Source organism: Dermacentor albipictus, chromosome 10, assembly GCF_038994185.2.
Source record: "Dermacentor albipictus isolate Rhodes 1998 colony chromosome 10, USDA_Dalb.pri_finalv2, whole genome shotgun sequence".
Taxonomy (NCBI): Eukaryota; Metazoa; Arthropoda; class Arachnida; order Ixodida; family Ixodidae; genus Dermacentor; species Dermacentor albipictus.
The window spans coordinates 95,429,934-95,448,527 of record NC_091830.1 but is presented as its reverse complement, the minus strand read 5'-3'; the positions used below and the strand labels follow the sequence as shown (position 1 = coordinate 95,448,527).

Sequence of the window (18,594 nt, the reverse complement as noted above, 5' to 3'; positions counted from 1 at the left end):
CGACGCCTACGGCAGAAATGCGTCTGGGGTGTCCAATTAATTGCTAAAGCAATAAAAGTTGGGATTACACAAAAAGTGGTACTCCTTAAATTGAGTAACTAACGAGAAAATAAAGGGCTGGAACTCGTGGCCGAAAAAATTGAATGCACAGGTGAACGTTGGATGCGCAACATTCGCAACAGAGACAAAGGCGCACCCAAAAAAAAATTTACCGATGATTACGATACTTCCTAATGTGCAATTTGAGTGTAGTTCTAGGCGTGTTTTCATTTCGCGTGTCAATATTTGAAATATGATTATATAGGTACACGGCTTATATTAGGAAGAGTACACTGTGAGTAGCGTGGGAGGCGCGGACTATCTGTTTCGTGCAGCATATTGCAAACGGAGCGAAATGCGGTGCGATTGCCTCCCCAGTCGCTAGATCGCGAGATGCACCGCGTGGGTGACGCGTGGTCTCGATTTGCAGTAGACACCGCAGACAGGCCTCTGCTTATGCAGCGCTTTCTTTCCGTACAGAACACGCGCGCTACTCTGCCGCCATATTGTAGCCATCGCCGCTGCACAGCGCGTTTGCGCGGCAATAAGCACGGTGTCTAGCAAGTTGACATTTCCAAATTCCGTGAGTTTTCCAGGTTTTCCCTGAGGTCGTTTGCAAAATCCCCTGAATGAGACAGTTGTTTTATGTGTATTACTGGCTGACACCATGCTGTCGGTGCTGTTACTCTCTAGTAAGGTTGTTGAAACAAGAAATTACTCAATCCAGTTTGAATAGTAAGGAGTCATATAATTTTTTTTCAAAAACGGAAGAAAGGTGTTACCTAAATGCACGGCGAATAAAATATATTCGGAAAAAATGTAAAACCTATTCCAAATCGAGTCGAGCATTATTAAATAGGAATGAAAAGGAGATGCATGCATAGGCAAATATTTTCCAATATGAGCTATTTCTGCCTACTGATAGCAAGCTCATCGGTATGAGGCCTGAACTTTCTCACAACTAACATTCTATCTCAAAAGCTGGAAGGTCAACCTCAACTCTCCTGACATACTCTCAACCCGTACACAACAAATCAGTGCTCGGTTTAACAGCTTTTAAAGAGTTTATTTTGGCTTGGATGAGGGGCACCTGCATCTCGGCATGAGCCAGCACGTTGTTTTTTGAGCTCAAGCTTCTTCAAAAAAGAGACGGTATGCTTCCTTCCCCGTTCATTCCTCAATACGACGGTCACTTCTGTTTTCTTCTTCCTTCCGCCACGCGTTCGCTCCATGGAGCTTTTGAAGCATCCTCTTGGTCAGTTGTACAATCAACGTCCGATTTTTTGCACTCTCTAGGGGTCGCGAAAACGTCCGAAAAATCCGACAGTGCGAAAAAAAAAATGAACGGATCTGTTTAACTGCCTTGAAGGCTCGAACTGCCAGAAGCACGTCCAAAAAAGCTCTTAAAGCCTGCCGGTACACTGAATAGGCATATCGTGCTGTGACAGGAGATAGGGACGCAGGCTTGTATAATTAAGGAATACGTATTGTGTCCCGTGACAATTACCTCTTCCCCCGCTTGTTAAGCTCACGCGATACGTTGCGTACGCGTCACCACGTACCACTCCTGTATTGAGGCGAAGCTTACTTTCGGAAACGGGCACTTTTGAAAGAATGCTTTGTGCTTTCCGAGCAGTCGACGCGAATCGCGTGCATTACAAAGGCGGAGTCATTGCCCTTACTGAGAGCGGCAAATTCTTTCATAAAAAACACGGAACCACACGGCAAGAACCTTAACTCAAATATCCTTCAAATATCCTTTATAGCGCTGCTCTTTAAGAGCCAGTTCCTTGCGTTGAGCGTCGGAGTACCTCGGCGGTACGCCGCGAGGCTGCAGTTAACGCGAGGAGGCAAGTGGAGGAGGATGATACAGTGAAAGCGTGAGGCGGAAAGCAGAAGAAGAACGGAGGGTGACGGCCTGCGCATGCGATGAGTTGCCGGCGGCCACGGCATTCGCAACCGCGTGGGCGATCTCACCTACGATTTCGGAGCGGGAGGAAAGGGTGGATCGGACAGGTGGGCGTGTGATGGGGAGGGCTTCGCTCGTCCGCGGCTTTCGCTGCTGAGTTCAGTTCGCGTACCAGCATGTGTGACGGGGATCATTGCTTCAGCAAGGGGCGATGGTGGGCGGCTACGAGTAAGGTCCAGTGTTATGCTCCTTTGGGTGTTGTCACTGGTGACACACTGGCACGACGAAAGGCTGCTCTCGTCGTTGGTGCAACGTATGCGTGAGAAAAAAAAATCGTAGTCAGGGAGCCTACGAACCAGGAAAACCGAGAATTCTCCGGGAATTTGAATAGTCTGCAATTAATCAGGCAAAACTCAGGAAATTTGTGCTTCTATCAGGGAAATTTAACTGTAACTTTATTGAAAGGGAAAGAGTCACGTCAATGCTGGCTCCATTAACAGAGGAATCGCTACGAAATGTCACTGACTCCGTATAATCGGCTAGAGCTGTTGCCAGAGTACAGGTGACGACCGATTTTCCAGACGACCAAGTTTTCGGACATGCCCACTATTTCGCACGGCTTCGCGGCACCAACATGCACCCCATAAAGTCTGTGTATAAGAATGCCTGAAATTTAGGAAGCAAGAACACTTCGCCGTCCGATATTCCGGACTTTCAGCTCTGTCGGCAGGTTCGAAGTGGCATTAATAAAACCCACGACCGCCGCCATTTTTATTTTGTCGCCGCCTCGAACCGGCGCTCTCGCACGCAGATCCGCTGGCAGCCGTAGCTACCACCGCGGCTACGCAAGACGTAGCTGCTTCTATGTTGCTAAATCTTCCTCTTAAGAGGAAGCTTTAGCACGGGTGTTCCTATCTTAATACATATAAAAGGAGAATTCGCTTTTCTCGGCAACCACTGTACCAAATTTGACGAGGTTTGTTGCATTTAAGAGAAGAACTTAAAATCTAGTGATTGTTGTTTGGAAATTTTTGATTTAGGTTGTGAACTTTTCAGCAAAAATTGGTGAAAATCAAAGATTTTCAGAAAACGGAACTATCAAGTTCATAACTTTGTAACTCATCAAGGAGAAATGACAATACAAGTCTGTAAAATGAATCTAATAGTACATCCAAAGCGGACAAAATTTATATGTTACACATGAATCTCAAAAAATTTAATAACATGGAAATACAGCTTTTGCAGAACCCTCGTAAACAACGTAACAAATTCACCTATCATGTAAAATGACACAACGAATTCGTCTGCTTTCAATGATCTAATGGATGCCGTTCACAGAACCGCGATGTCTGTTCTTGATGCAGAGGTATAAATTTTTAAACCTCGTGCTCCCTTTTTTTTTCAAACTTCCGAATTTTTGAAAATTCTTTTAACAAAATTTGGGCCCTAAATCGAAATTCGGCTTCAAGCAGTCACTAAAATTTAGCATTCTCTCTCAAAAGCACCAAATTTCATTAAAATCGGTCCAGGAGTGATCTCAGAAAAAACGTTTTTGCGTTTTACATGTATTTGAATAGGCCGCGTCGGAGTTGGGCCCGAGCTAAAGCTTCTTCTTAACATACAATTGTAACTCTGGGGAGACAAACGATTAGTCTAACTAGAGTTCGCGTATGCACGGGTAAGGAAGTAACAGTGTAAACAAACTAAATAAAAACAATAATACTCAGAAAAAACTCTTTCCCTGTGGTGAAGGCATCTTATTGTGATGAGGGCTTCGTGAGCATATGACAAAATTTGTAGCGGTGCTTGAAAAATGTAGTGATATCGGCCAGTGAATTTCACGGTCCAATAACACGAGAGAAGAACAACGATATTGAAACTAATTTGATACATAAATTAGAATATCTCGTGATAGGCATATTTTTGGGTTATTAGTAGCTCCAACCATAAAAGCTTCACAGAAAAGGAGCAACAGATCTCCTGAATTTAAAGTGACGAAAAAGGCTTGTGATTAGAATACTCACCATTTTTTTGCTTCAACAGGAAAATAAAGAACGCCTACTTTTGAGCGCCATTTCTAAACTTGTAATTTTTGTAGGCGTAGCAATGCATTCATCCTTACTACTGTCAAGGCTAACGAAGAGTCGACTGTTCAACTTACGATCCTTCTCCGTGTGCGCAGCAACACTGGTCGTAACGCCCATTATCGGCATGTTACCGGGCCGAAATACTAAAGAGGGCACTGAATTTTAACATTTCACGTGTACTTCCGTCAAAGCCTTTTTCTTGATTTTCCTGAGCATACTGTCCATACGTAGCCCGCAAAACTCAGTTTTATTTATTATATCCTTGTTGTGGCGGCCACATTTAGATCAGGGGAAAATGCAAAAATGCTTTTGAATGTTGATTTATGGGCACCTTAAAGAAGCCTCAGATGGTCAAAATTAACCCCAACACCAACCTACGGAGTGCTTTATAATAAGATCGTGTGTTTGGCTTCCCAAACGAAAGCACAGTTTATTTCGATTCGATTCAGTTTCACTCTCTATTGTAATTCGCCGTGGTGGCGTTGTCTTCTTAACCGCAAGGTTCGTTGTCCGATTCCCAGTTTTGGCAACGACAATCCGGGCCAGAATGCAGAAACACTCGTTAGGCGTGTTGTGGGTGCGCGGTAAAAGAACTTGTATAGTTTAAATAATGCGGAACCCACCGCTACGGCGTCGCACATAGCCCACTGTGCAGTTTGAGGAAGTTAACAACGTCATTCAATAAGCATTTATTACGAACTACGCTTTTGAGCGAGTGAAGCTATCATTCTGAAAACTACACTCTATATTGAACCGATACCGTTCCTGCATAGTCTCAGGAAAACCTCAACATGAAAGCTGAGTTTAGTACACCCTAAAATTTTAGGTCTACGGAATAGTCCTCCTGAGATTCTCTCTGATATGGTAACTTTTTTTTTCAATTACGCCTAGCTACATTTTTACCTAAGCGCAGTTCTTTAGCGCAGTTCCTTCTCAAGCTCACAAACAGTATTTTTAAACCCAGCATTTTGTTCTCGTGGGCCTCGTAGCATTGCCTATATCTGTGTCTGAAGAAATGATTACAGTCAGCGCGAAACTGGCTAAGCGTACTGCGGGTGAAAAATTTGCTGTAAAAAGCGAAATAGCTCCTGGATCAATTGCGCACTCACCTTCTTTGCAGCAGGAACGACAAATTGTCGCCAAACGGCCAGAATGCCGTCGAGGGAGCCCTGTGGCTTTCGGCCTGCGCTGGTAGGTTAGCATGATTCCGCCGAAGGGGGCAAAATTTCCCCGGATAATCCTTCGTCCGTTCCTATTGCCGTGGCGCGGTACATTGCCTACAGCGTTGCGTGCGCGTTCATTTCACGAGCTTTTGTCCCTCCTGTCCCACCTGGCCACAGCAACATACGGGAGAGCATGGTCCAGATGACCCAGCGCAACAAAACATGGAGAAGAACGCAAACCTGCCCACACGGCGCCTTTGCTACGGTACGAAACCTACGGAGCACACGTGCGGGCGCGCAGAATCATAACAAAGCTGCCATTGTGTCCAAAAAGCGTGGCCGCTACAGCAAGAGAAACAAAAGAACAGCAAAAAAAGGGGAACGTACTACGCCATTTTCTCCACACTTTTCTCCAAGCGCGCGGGGAGGGTAGGGCCTCTCCTCAGTTTTCCTTCCTCCAGGGAGGCCAAAGAACACATATTATCAAGTTTTGTCTGGTTGCCCGGATGACCTTGTTTTGTTCTTGAAACTCAAGGCCACTTGAAGGTCGCCGACAACGAGAGTTACAAGTGATTCATGCTTAAAAAGATTTTGCCCCAGTAGAGAGACCCCACAGAAAACCAGTTAGGTTTATTAGCGGCAAGTACAGGAGACATTCCAGCAAACTGATTTGTGTATATATATTGCGTGCTTCCGCCATTAAAGCATCAGTTGTCAGTAAGCGCTCGTCCGTGTCTCTTCTTCCCGTGTCGTCTGTTTGGCGCTATAGTACTTCAACAGGAGACATGATTCGCTGACACACCTTAATAAACTAAATGGCATAGCAGCGTTACTAAAACGCAAAAAAAAATCAATTGCCTACCGTTTGTAAATCAATTTTATTTTCTAGAGAAATCTCACTGAATTTACAGAGTGTGTAAAACAATACCCGAGATATTCATTGGCACTCACATTTGCTCTAACTATAGCATTCCTACAACAGTGAATGATTGGAACTCCCTGCCAGTAAGCCTTTTTGAGTCCTAAAAATTCGCTGACCAGCTCGATAACATTATTTTGTTATTGTGTACACTACGCTCCGGCAGAATGTGATCGTAATTTGGGTTACTTACTGAACATATTTATGCTGCTTTATTCTTTGTAGTATACTTGTCTCTGTCAACTTGTATCTTAAGTTCTCTATGATATGTATTGTGTACAATGGTATTTTACCAATTTCTGCTGCCAGGTTTACTCATTCTCATGTACTGTTGCTTGTGATGTTTTAATTATTTGGTTGCGTTCATTCTAGGGTCAAAGAAGGCCTGCAGTATTTGTGAGTAAATAAAACTAAAAAATTCGCCATCCTGGCACTGCAAATGTGGATGTCCAGCGAAGCTGTTGAAAAGCACCAGTGCAACTGCTGATGGTTGTGTGTAGTGCTTTATGGCTTTAGAGTAATGGTTGTAGTGCTATTTTAAAGTAATTGTAGGAATGGGAGTAATCGTAATTCCGAAGGGACGCCTCCACCAATGGCGGTGCCGCAACAACTTCGAAATAAGTTGCTAGGCTGCTCATTTTATATACGAAAGGCTAGGGACGTCACACCCACGTCGCAAGCTAGCGTCGCTGCGGCAGCTTGCGCAGCAGTAATCTTTATCAGGAAACGTATACGGGGAGCGCCACGTGCTTGGCGTTGCTATCATAAGCGCGTTGTCATGAATTATGTGGTTCGGATGCTTGTTTTGAGCTTGCTCTTTATTGAAACATATGCTGTTCTTTGTGTTGTACGAGTCATTCCAAAGAATGTGTGCACCATTCGCTGCACTTTGCTGAGTGCTTGTAAGATCTGCCTTACGGGGGTATGAGCCATTACATTTTCGCTTGCTTACGGGGGTATGAGCCATTGATGGTGACAGTTTCCTGTCGACGGCTGCGAAGGAATCTCGGAATCGTAGCCATATACATGTTCACTGAAACCAAAAATACACCGATACCATGGACTGCTCACATTACAAGCCTTGTCATTTTTCTTATCGTTATTTTTTGCGTAAATAAGTTGCCGCGACATGGGCAATATCTCTCTTCTCTCAGGGTTCCCGAATTACCGAACAACCGGCAATGGCCACCGTACACGCAGAGTTCACCCATCATGGTGGCGATGAACCACGATACCTTCAACCAGACGCAGGATTTCCGTGCAAGTCACTGCGAGCGATGGAGGCCACTGTTCTAAAAGAAATTAAAGATGGGTTCACTTATCCATGTGTATTATCACTGATCAAACCTACATTCTATGACGATATTGGTTAATTTAGCGAATTTGCTAGTCTTTTTCCCTACTGGAAAAAGTAAAGTTCGCTTGTTCATAAATAAGTTATGTACCTTTAGAAGTGTTTAGTTTTAGAGCTAATGGCAGCGACAGCGCACAGTCTCCGTACAGGTATTGCAACAGTTCAATGTGGATTTTCCTTCCCCTGAGTTTCTTTTTTTTTTTAGCATACACTTAATTGAATTGGCTGTCGGACGCAATGGAGCACTGTTGCGGAAGAAAACTAGAAGTTTCAAAAGTGCGATTGTCACGCACCACGCTGCACAAATGAAATCGACATGATTTTGTCTTAAAGAAATCTTCGCAACCGAACAAAAACGGACGCTTGTCCGGCAGTCAAACTCTCGACGAACGCGCTTACGGGCTGGTCACTTTAACCTCTCAGCTAACCAGAAGGCTAATTGATCGCATAGCGAAGCCGAATTAAACGACTACTCGAAGCACTTTGACAACAACTATATCAGATGAATTCTTCGAACATCCGCAATGTGGCTGAGTTTTCATGAAAGGAAATGATTTTCCTCCATCCGCTTCGAGTTGAATAATTCTCTACTGCTTTGACACAGTGTTAGCCTCCTGGTTAGCAGATTCAGTCTGTTAGCAGGTTAGCAGCTTCGGTCTGTAATGATTTCACTAAATTGTATTTGACCTCCCTAGATTTCGTCTCTGACGCTTGCGAAGTTTATGTAGGTGACGCTTCAGAATCGTCAAGTATTCCGTGCGAACAAACGTATTCGAAGAAGGCGCCTCTAGGACCGGACATGGGGGGAAAGAGGAGGAGCGTCAATGTAGCAGTGCAATAGTGTAGGCTACGTTGTAATAAAATCAGATGTTCTTAAACATGCTACTGTCCCATGGACAAGAAGGTGATGAGATCGCGTACGGGGATCACCTTGAACCAGTGGTGGTCTGTGGCACTTAAGCCGAAATGTCCTAAAAAATAGCTGAATTTGGTGGCCATCAACAGGAAAATAAGTGTGCACATAAAATAACCTGGGACTAAATAACAGCGATGGCAGTCGTCTATTCATGAAACGGTGGTGTTAAAGAATAGTACAGTAAGTTGAATAATTCTGTAATCGCTGAGGAAGAAAATAGAAAGGTAGGTTGCGTTAATAAATGCATCACATAGAACGTTGGTTTAAGAACAGATGAATAAAGTAAACGAAAAACGTACCAGGCTAAATTTTATAGACGAACAGGTAGGAAGCATAGCAGCTAGCATTCGGAAGACAACAGAAAGTAAAAAAAAAGCAATAGTTGCGGCCTAGATGCAAGATGATCACTGGTGTTATAGCAATTACGAAGAAGATGCAGCGCTATATATAAAAGGAAATATAGCTGCTTCATTCGACGGCTTTGCCGAGCAACCTGGGAGAAGGGAAGAAATTCAACTGATGCTAAAATTAAATTTCTCTACCACAACAGCCGGCTTGCTCCGGCATGCTGCCAGCATGGTTACCCAAAATGCTGAAACGGCCGAGGAAGTGGCCATCACCCTGGCCACTCTTGACCCAGCCTGTCACACCATACTGAATGATTCTCGCGCAGCAATCAACAACTACATCAAGGGTCGTATTTCTCAGCAATCACTCCGTATCTTACAACAAGCTGCGCATTCGTCTGAAAATCAAATCTCCTTCGTCTGGATCCCAGCACACGCCGGCGTTGTCCACCCGCACCTCACCAACCTCAACGAGGCTACACACTCCGTAGCACGAGGACTAGTCAACCGTGCCCGAGACGGTGCAGATTCCCCTGCAGGATGCGACCTCCTTACAAGATACAACGACCTTGTGAAGTCATTTTACCTCGCAAGAAGAACCTTCCCCACCCCTCACCGCAAGTTAAACAGAGCACAGGCAACCGCCCTTCGCGTGTTACAGGCCAACGGATACCCCTCCCTCACACGCTATCACACCATATACCCCGAAATCTACCCGAGCCAGACGTGCAAGGTCTGTAAAACTCAATCAGCAACACTCCCCCACATGCTACGGAAGTGCAAACATCAATACCAACATCACACCACCACAGCGCTGGCCGTACACCATGCTCTTCATGCCTGTGGACCCAGTGTCCAATCTGCGACTCCTAAACAGGCAAGTCCTTTCTGCGTTTCTTGAGGGAATCGCGCCAAACGAGATAAAGGACGTGAGAATAAACTCACGGAAGAATGCCCTAGCAGTAGATGTTCTACGCCGTAGTGCACTGCAAAGCCTACGGCACCTAACGGAGATCGACAAAGTACAAGTTCTATCCATGATACCTACAGGCTGCAATGGCACTGTCGGCGTCATTTATGATATCGATATTTCTATACCAACCGACGACTTACCTATATTAATAAAGCCAACTACAGAAGGCACTCTTATCACGCACATCACGAGACTTGGCAACACACGTTGCCTGAAGCTGTGGTTTGAGAGAGACAGCCTTCCCTCACACGTCAATGTTGGCCACGTCCGCCATCCAGTCCGCCCATACGTACCGAAGCCCCTGCAGTGCTACAAATGCTGCAAGATGGGACACGTAAAAGGTGTCTGTAGGAATAACCTCGTGTGCCCATGGTGCGGTGAATCCCATTCAGCAGATGCCTGCCGCGCAACTGTGTTGAAGTGCCCTAACTGCCATGGTACTCATGAGGCCTCATCCAATGATTGCCCGCGGGTGAGGAACGAGCGAGCAGTGCTCAAACGTATGGTACGGGACCATTCAACACACAGAGAGGCTGCCGCTACTCTCAGGTGACGACGACATCGCCATCGAAGAGCATCACGAAGAGTAACATCGACTGAAAGACATACACCATCATCTTCCAGCAAAGCGGCTACCGTATCAACGCCGACTTCCACAAAGACAGACACTGCGAAAACAAAGAAAGGGGCAAGACTCGCACCTCCTGAAGAGTGGTCAACACTTCCGCGAGCACAACCTGCATCGGAGTCACATCAAATTGCGCCGCCCTCAATGACCTCACGAACCAAAGATGCGACGACGACTGAGGATCGCCGAGTCATAGTGATGCTGAAGTCACTTATGGACGCCATGCGCATTCTACTGAGCAGCATGAAAACCCCGTCGGCACAGAGCGCACTGCAGGTGCTGGACACTTGAGTCCGGTGCTTGCGGCTCTAGAGCAAAACCACCGCCCGAAAACTGCCGTCGTTTCAAGAGGAGGTGCCAAATGGCTTAAGTCACGCATGTCCGACTTCAGACAGTTTGTATTTACGCACCAATTCCCCATTATCGTGATTTGCGAGCCCAACCTGTCAGCTCCCATCAGACTGTCCGGGTATGAGTGCTTTATGTCTTCTGCCCACGGAGAGTGCAGCAAGGTCGTTGTGTTTATACGCCGTGACTTGACTTATGTACAACACACAGTGCCTCCTGACGAAGCAAATCAATACGTTTGCTTAACAGTAAAGAAGAAAAAGCTCTCGTTCGCAATTCTTGGAGCCTATTTATCTCCAACAAGCCGTCTAGATTGTGAGCGCTTACGGGGAATGTTGACATCGACTCCACAGCCGATGGGGGCTCACTGGGGACTTTAACGCCCACCATTACCTATGGGGAAGCTCCAGAGTGAACTCTAGAGGCAGAACGTTGGTGTCCTTTGCCTATGAACTAGAATTTTGCCTGTCAAACGATGGAAGCCTTACTTATCTGCGTGTATCAGCGTATAGTAGCTGCTTGGACCTTACCTTCGTTTCACGCTCGCTTTCGAAAAGAGTGCACTGGTTTTCGGATTTAGAAACGCGGGGTAGCGACCACATCCCCACCTATTTGAAGATCGAAGGTTTGACTAGCTCCAAGTCCTCCAGAACCGTCCAGTGCACCGATTGGCCTAAATACAAAATAATAATGGAAGACTGTTGTCGTGACGGCACCTCCTATAACCTAGAGGGCGCGGTAAAAGATGCCATACAAACAACCACGCATTTGCTTTCGAAGAGTTCTTCCCGCGCCGATTTCGACATCGAACTAGCGAAACTTCGAGCAATTCGCCGTCTTTCGCACGAAGCAATCCGCACGAAGTCCAATTATGATTTGAGATTAGCTAGACGAGCACAAAAGAAAATACAGCGTCACATAAACAAGCTGGCTTCGCGACAATGGGTATCCTTTTGCGAGTCCCTGGATCCGCGAAAACCTTTGTCGCTTATATGGAGGACTGTTCGTGGCCTTCGCACAACCTTTGGTCAGCGCCACCCGTTTAAATCTCTGGCACTGCATCTACAATGTAGAGATATTGACGTCGCTGAATCTTTCTGCAGAAAGATTGCTGGCGAAGCAAATTCCGATGGAATGGGTACGGGAACGCTCGACCACCCACCGTTCTCACGTGACCCCCGCATGGAATGCCCCTTTTCTATGGAAGAACTAGAAGCTGCACTGGCTTTGTGCAGGCGTTCTTCAGCGCCAGGACCTGACGGCATTACATACCGTGCCCTGTGTAAGCTAGAAGACCAAGCTCGGAAGGCACTCTTGCTCCTGTACAACTCCTGGCAGACGGGTACGGTTCCGCAAGAATGGAAGTCAACTCACCTCATTCCACTTGTGAAAGCTGGCAAGTTGCCTTTGGACATTTCCTCATACCGTCCGATAGCACTTGTAAGCTGTGTCGGAAAAACAATGGAAAGAATGATTTTAACACGTCTGGAGTGGTACTTAGAGTACTATGAAATCTACCCAGATGCTATGGCCGGATTCAGACATGGCCGTTCGTCAACAGACAACGTTGTTGACTTGATAACATTTGTGCAACACCAAAAGGCCTGTAAGCGACTATCTACTGCTGTGTTTCTAGACGTTAAAGGGGCTTATGATAAGGTCACACATAAAGCCATCCTTAGCACGTTAGAAGCCGTTCGACTTGGTGGTAAGATGTATATGTGGGTGTGCAGCTACTTACGGAGGAGACCATTCTATGTAGGCACAGAAAATGGCCCGACATCCGTGCATTACGGTAGCCGAGGAGTCCCTCAAGGCGGAGTGCTTAGCCCGACTCTTTTCAATTTCACCCTCTGTGGATTAGTTGACAACCTGCCAAGCACCGTACGACTTTCCATCTATGCGGACGACATCTGCATTTGGACATCAAGCGGGACACGACTTCAGCTTCGCGCTCGGCTTCAGAATGCTGCGACAATGACATCTTGCTACCTTCGTGAACAAGGACTTGAAATTTCATGCGGAAAGTGCGCAATGGTGGCATTCATGAGGAAGCCAATGTCTGGTTACGGCGTATCTATTAACGGACAACTTGTACCATACAGCAGAAGTCACAGAGTCTCGGGAGTCGTAATTGACAGAGACCTGTCTTGGACTCCGCACGTCAATTACATGAAAAAGCGGCTGACTGCTATCTGTCACCTGTTCAGGTTCCTTGCAGAAAAAAGTTGGGGAGTATCTGTACACGCTATATTACAGCTGTACATGGCGTTGTTCGTTGGATTCCTGCGATACAGCCTGCCTGCAATATCCAACACGTGCAAGTCTAACCTGCGTACGATACAGAGTATTCAAGCTCAAGCCCTTAAGATATGTCTTGGGTTACCACGCAGTGCATCAACTGCTGAAACCATTGCCCTTGCGCAGGATTACCCAATCGCTACGCACATTACCGTTGAGACAATGCGCATGCATCTCAGCCATTATGCTAGGACCCCTTCCCACCAGTTGGCGAGCCTCACTGCTGCAAAGCCCTGCTCGACATTTAGCGGCATTGTCAGCGCACATCGTGCGTCGTTTACTTCAGGGTACGCACCTGCGGCCAAGCCAGCGTTTCCTCCATGGTGTTTTAGCCGTCCACAAGTACATCTCATGATTCCAGGACTACAGAAGAAGACAGATCTACCGGCCTCTGCTCTAAAACAGTTGACCTTACTTCTTTTGTATGAAAAGTACAACAACCACGTGCACATCTATACCGATGGGTCAGCTACGTCGTGCAGTTCAGGTGGTGCCGTGGTGGTACCAACGCCAGGAATGACACTGCGCTTCAAGACATCGCATGTCACGACCTCAACGGCGGCAGAACTAACGGCCTTGCGTCGAGCACTGGAATTCATGGAATCTGAAAGAGCTAGAAAATGGGCTGTGTTCTGTGATTCAAAACCGGCATTACAGTGCACGCAGTCAGTTTTCCGACACGGATGCCATGACAAACTGACATGCGAAATCGCGAAACTTTGCCATCATGTCCAACAAAAAGGTCACGAGGTCGTTTTTCAATGGGTACCTGGCCATTGTGGAATCAGTGGCAACGATTCCGCCGATAACGCTGCTCGTACAGCATATCATGAAGAGCAGAGCGTTCCAATTCCGCTTTCGAGGACAGACGCCGCTAGGCAGCTTCGACACCTGGCACGCAGTCTCACACTGACGGAGTGGAACTCGCCAAACTTACGACTCACACGACTGCATCGACTAAACCCCTCCCTGCAACTCCGGCCTCCACTCGGACTTCATCGACGTGAAGCCACGCTTCTCTGTTGCCTTTGGTTAGGAGCTGCCTTCACAAAGGCATACTCTACATTAATAGGAGTAACTGACAGTGTAGCATGCGAGGTCTGTGGCACGGAAGAAAACATCGACCACCTGCTGTGCCACTGTCCACGATACACCCCCGAGAGACAAGAACTTGCCAAAGCTTTTCAAAAACTGGACAATCGGCCGCTTTCTGTGCAGGTGCTGCTGGAACACCACCCCCATTGCCCGTCGGCCCATAAAGCGGTGAAGGCACGTTTGTGCTTCTTAAGGACGACGGGCTTGTGCGACCATTTGTGACTATTAATGCAATTTCTGTAAGGCCACACACGTCATCAAACTCACTGCAATTTCCTTCCCTCCTCTCTCTCCCTGTTATCTTTGTTTTCTCCCTTTCCCATTCCCCCGGTGTAGGGTAGCCAAACAGACGTGATTCTGGTTAACTTCCATGCCTTCTTCTTATCTCTTTCCCTCCTTCAATACCCAGACTTTAATTCCGTGAGCCTCTCGTCGAAATGGCACGCCGCCCTGCGCAGATCCCATCTCGACCACCAACTCTGGGTGACCGCCTACGAAGCGGTGAAAAGGCAAGACCTCCACGTCCCATCGTGGGAGGCCTAGGCCCTGCCGACTAAACTGCTGGTGCTCATTAAAGTTCACTCTCTCTCATAACCTCAAATAGGATAGGACGGTAGAGGAAAGTCATAGCTCCACAGCAATCGAATTGCAGAGAACGCCGATTTCAAATAATGAGAGCGAGAAAGAAGCGTTTACTATTCCATACAGTGCCCCGAGTGAGGCTCGGTGTCACCCTGAGGTGGTAGCCTCCTTAGTCTAGGAACCATGTGTCTTTCACTACGCTCTTGACCCTGGCGACTAGTTGTAGTTGGTCTTTCAAGTCCCCGAAGGCGTGCTTGGCCTCCCACGTTTCGAACAGGTTGTCTTCGTTTGCTTGTTGTGCTGGTTTCGGATCCGTTTTCGGCTGCATTTCATTGCCTTCCTGCCAAAGGCATTCCAGGGGCAAGTGTGCCGATGTGTCAGAACGTTGCAGCGTTGGCAGAGGTAGCCGTGGAGGGTCGGGTAGACGCGGTGCATTATCGTTTCGTGAGTGTGCGTGTTACTTTGTTGGCGACTGAGGATCGTGCTTTCTTGTCTGCCGAGTTTAGGGCGCGGTGGACGGTACACTCGATGCTCCGGCTGGTAGTGTTCTAATATGGCCGAATAGTTGGTGGGTGTGGCCTCCGCCTCTTCTGCCGCGGGTCGGAGAGCGCAGGGGCCGAGTGAAGCCCGGCTGACGTGCTCGCAGGCCGCGGGGTGGGCCGCTCCGTTCCCCTCTAGTCTCTCATGTCCGGGTTACGCAGGTGTAAGAGAGCGCGGTGCTTAGCATTTTGAGTGTATCGCCGGGATGTGGCCCCTCGAGAAGTTTCTGCAGGTGGCCTGAGTGTCGGTAAACATAAGGACTACGTCTGTGCATGTAGTGGCGGCGAGAGCGATTGCCGCTTCAGCCGCTACCGGGTAGCGTGCTTTGATGTTTGCCGATGCCAACTCGCAGCATCGGGTGGCTACGACGCTGAGAACATACTTTGCAGAGTATGTGTAGTGGCCTTCCGGGTCTTGCTTCAACATTCGTTTGATGAATCCGGCTCTAGCCTGTCTTCCACTCTTGTGGTATATGGGATGGATGTTGTGCGGGCCACGTGCGGTACAATTGAACTTTCGAACGTACCCTGGGATTCCCCATTTCCTGCCCGTGTCTGCGACGTACAGGCGCCCAAATCTTTAATTAGCGTGCGCGAGCGGCGACTTTTCCGTGCGTCAGCGCCGTATGACGGGGCGAGGCTGGAAACAGTCTGAGGCTAAGCGCATGGGCCCAAAGCGCGCTCAGCGGGGTCCATCGTCTGCTAGGCTGTTTCCAGCCTCGCCCCGTCACACGGCGCTGACGCCCGGAAAAGTCGCCGCTCCCGCACGCCAGTTAAAGATTTGGGCGCCTGTACATCTCGCAGTATTTAAAGTGTCGAAGTACTGATCTCTCGGTGGACATGAGCTGGAGACGTTCCAGTTGGCTGTTGTTCTGCGCTTTGTGTTGTGGACGCTCATCTTAAGGAGACGTGTAGTGGAGGCCATGGGGGGAGGGAGGGGTCGAAAGGCGACTTTGATTGCCTTTCTTATCATGATGTTGAGCTCTCATATTTCAGCGTTTTTAGAGCTAAGTACAGCGTGCCGTATGTAATGCGGCTGGTGAGCAGTGCTTGTGTTATTCTTAGCATGCATTGTTTCTTGAGCCATATTCATTAGCTTGAGATCCTCTCGACGTGGTGTGGGAGTTGCGAAAGGGCGCGTTGTAGTCTCGGTAGGCTGACAGATCCCGATCCGTCATTGTGGATGTGGAGTCGAAGTATTCGTAGAGTATCGCCTTTGAGATGGTTGTCCCTTTGACGATGACGCGGTGGTCGTGCTCTTCGTAGCTGAGTGCCCGGGCTCTCGGTCTTGCTTTCAGGACGAGGTGCTCAGACTTCTCGGGGGCGTAGCGGAAGGCGCAGTTCCAGAGATAGCTTTCAATTGTGTCTACTGCTTCTTGTACGCTATTTGCCTACCTTCAAATGTTGGTATCTCTGGTCCAGAGTGTGACACGCATCTGGTATGGCCTCGAGGAGTTTGGGTAGCTCGATCATAGCCCCAATGAACAGCAGCAGTAAGATGACGAACCCTTGTGGGGTACTTCTGTTTGGAAATTGGACACTTTAACTGTGGATGTTGCCGATTGCGACGGTTGCAGTAAGGCCCGTCAGAGATTTCTGACGTACGCGTCGGTCTTAGTGCCGCAACCGATGCCTTCGAGGTAGATGAGGATCACGTCGTTGCTCACGTTGTTCCTGCACGTCTACTACCACTATGGAGTACTTTCTTCGAATGTTTATTTGGTACAGGAGGTCTTCTTTCTGTTGTTAGAGTGTATCCTGCGTTGAGAGGTGCTGCCTCAAGCCGAACATGGTGTCCGGTAAGTGGCCGTTATCTTCGAACTTTTGGGTAATGCGGTCGTACACCATATGTTCGCAAAGCTTTCCGACGTACGAGATGAGGGATATTTGGAGTAGCTTGTCCACGCTGAGAGGTATGTTGGGCTTGGGGATCATGGTGACCTCCGAGTGCTTCCATATTGCGGGCAGTTCTCCTTTCTCCCAGAACCCGTTGTAGTACCCTATGAATAATGAGGAAATGATGACAATATTGAGAAATAATGAATTGAGGCTAAAATTCAAGGGGCGTCAGTGACATCGGTGGATAATATAAACAGGGGGAGGAAATCTCATATATTTCGTAAAAGTAGGAATAATGGAAAACTATGGAGTTTCAATGAATTCAAAGGTTTTGTAATCATGTGCTTACACTAGGACAGTAGAGGCATCCGAAAATAGCATTAAGCTTCCTCCTGTCACAAAATGCGGTTTACTAATCTCCTATCAACCTTGCCTCTTCATAATCTCATGTCCAGTGCATTTGTCCTCCCACAGCAGAATGTGAAATTGTTCTCGCAGCACACGTGCCAAGGAGAGCATTTTCGCTTCGCATTCCCTTATGAAAATGACTGTTGAAATGTTGTTGGCATATTGTTGACGAATTGTTGACTCAATAGCCTTTCAACAATACCTCAACAAATATTGAAACCACAGAGCAATAATTCAACAGTAAAGTTGTTGGGCAGTTTACAACAAAAAAGTCGTTGACTAAATTCTGTTGGTATATTGTTGAATAGTGTTGAGTATTATTGAGCCATTGTTGAGTAGTTTTCAACAATAAAGTCGTTGACTAAATTCTTTTGATATATCATTGAATAGTATTGAGTATTATTGAGCCATTGTTGAGTAGTTTCCAACAATAAAGTCGTTGACTAAATTCTGTTGATATACTGTTGAATAGTATTGACTATTATTGAGCCAATGTTGAGTAATTTTCAACAATAAAGTCGTTGACTAAATTCTCTTGACATATTGTTGAATAGTATTGAGTATTGAACCATTGTTGAATAGTTTTCAACAATAAAGTCGTTTACTAAATGTTGTTAACTTATTGTTGAATAAGATTGAGTCACGAGCAATATTGAGTTTCGAACTATATGTGAAAAACACACGAACATGCGTATGTGTGCATTTTTTGCATATATATGTTGCTTTACTGATCACTTGTCACCATTGCATATATACAGGGTGTTGTTTCACGTTACTTGAACCATAGATGTATATACACGTGTTTCAGCTAACTTTACTCAGAGTTTAAAAATATGCCGATGCACCATAAGACGATGTGACCAAATGCATGTTGCTCACTCTTGTATGTGTTACGCTATTCTTGTATTTTTCCTAAGTAGTTAATTAGTCAAGAAAATTAGCCATTCTGAAGGAACAAAGTTAGGCGAAAAATTCCAATTAGAAAGTTCTAGAGCACTTTGTAAAACGTCCGATTAGGCCATTTCTAACTTTCTATCTATTAAGTGTTATTGTTTTTCAGCTTACTGCGGATGCCCGCGAAATACAAAAAATATCACCTGACATACCCGCTTGCGCGCCGTGCTTGCAGCGCTCTCAAAAGAGCATA

The 18,594-nt window shown here is 46.8% G+C and overlaps 1 protein-coding gene across 1 annotated transcript in view; it reads left to right on the top strand.

Annotated features, from left to right (window-relative positions):
- The window catches only part of LOC135921438 (acetylcholinesterase-like), a 145,589-nt gene extending 138,149 nt beyond the window's left edge, over window positions 1-7,440 (top strand). The window contains exon 4 of the mRNA XM_065455802.1: window positions 7,272-7,440. Coding sequence (XP_065311874.1) covers window positions 7,272-7,413 — 142 coding nt within the window. The 3' untranslated portion in view covers window positions 7,414-7,440. The remainder of the gene's footprint in view (window positions 1-7,271) is intronic.
- The last annotated feature ends 11,154 nt before the right edge of the window (window positions 7,441-18,594 follow it).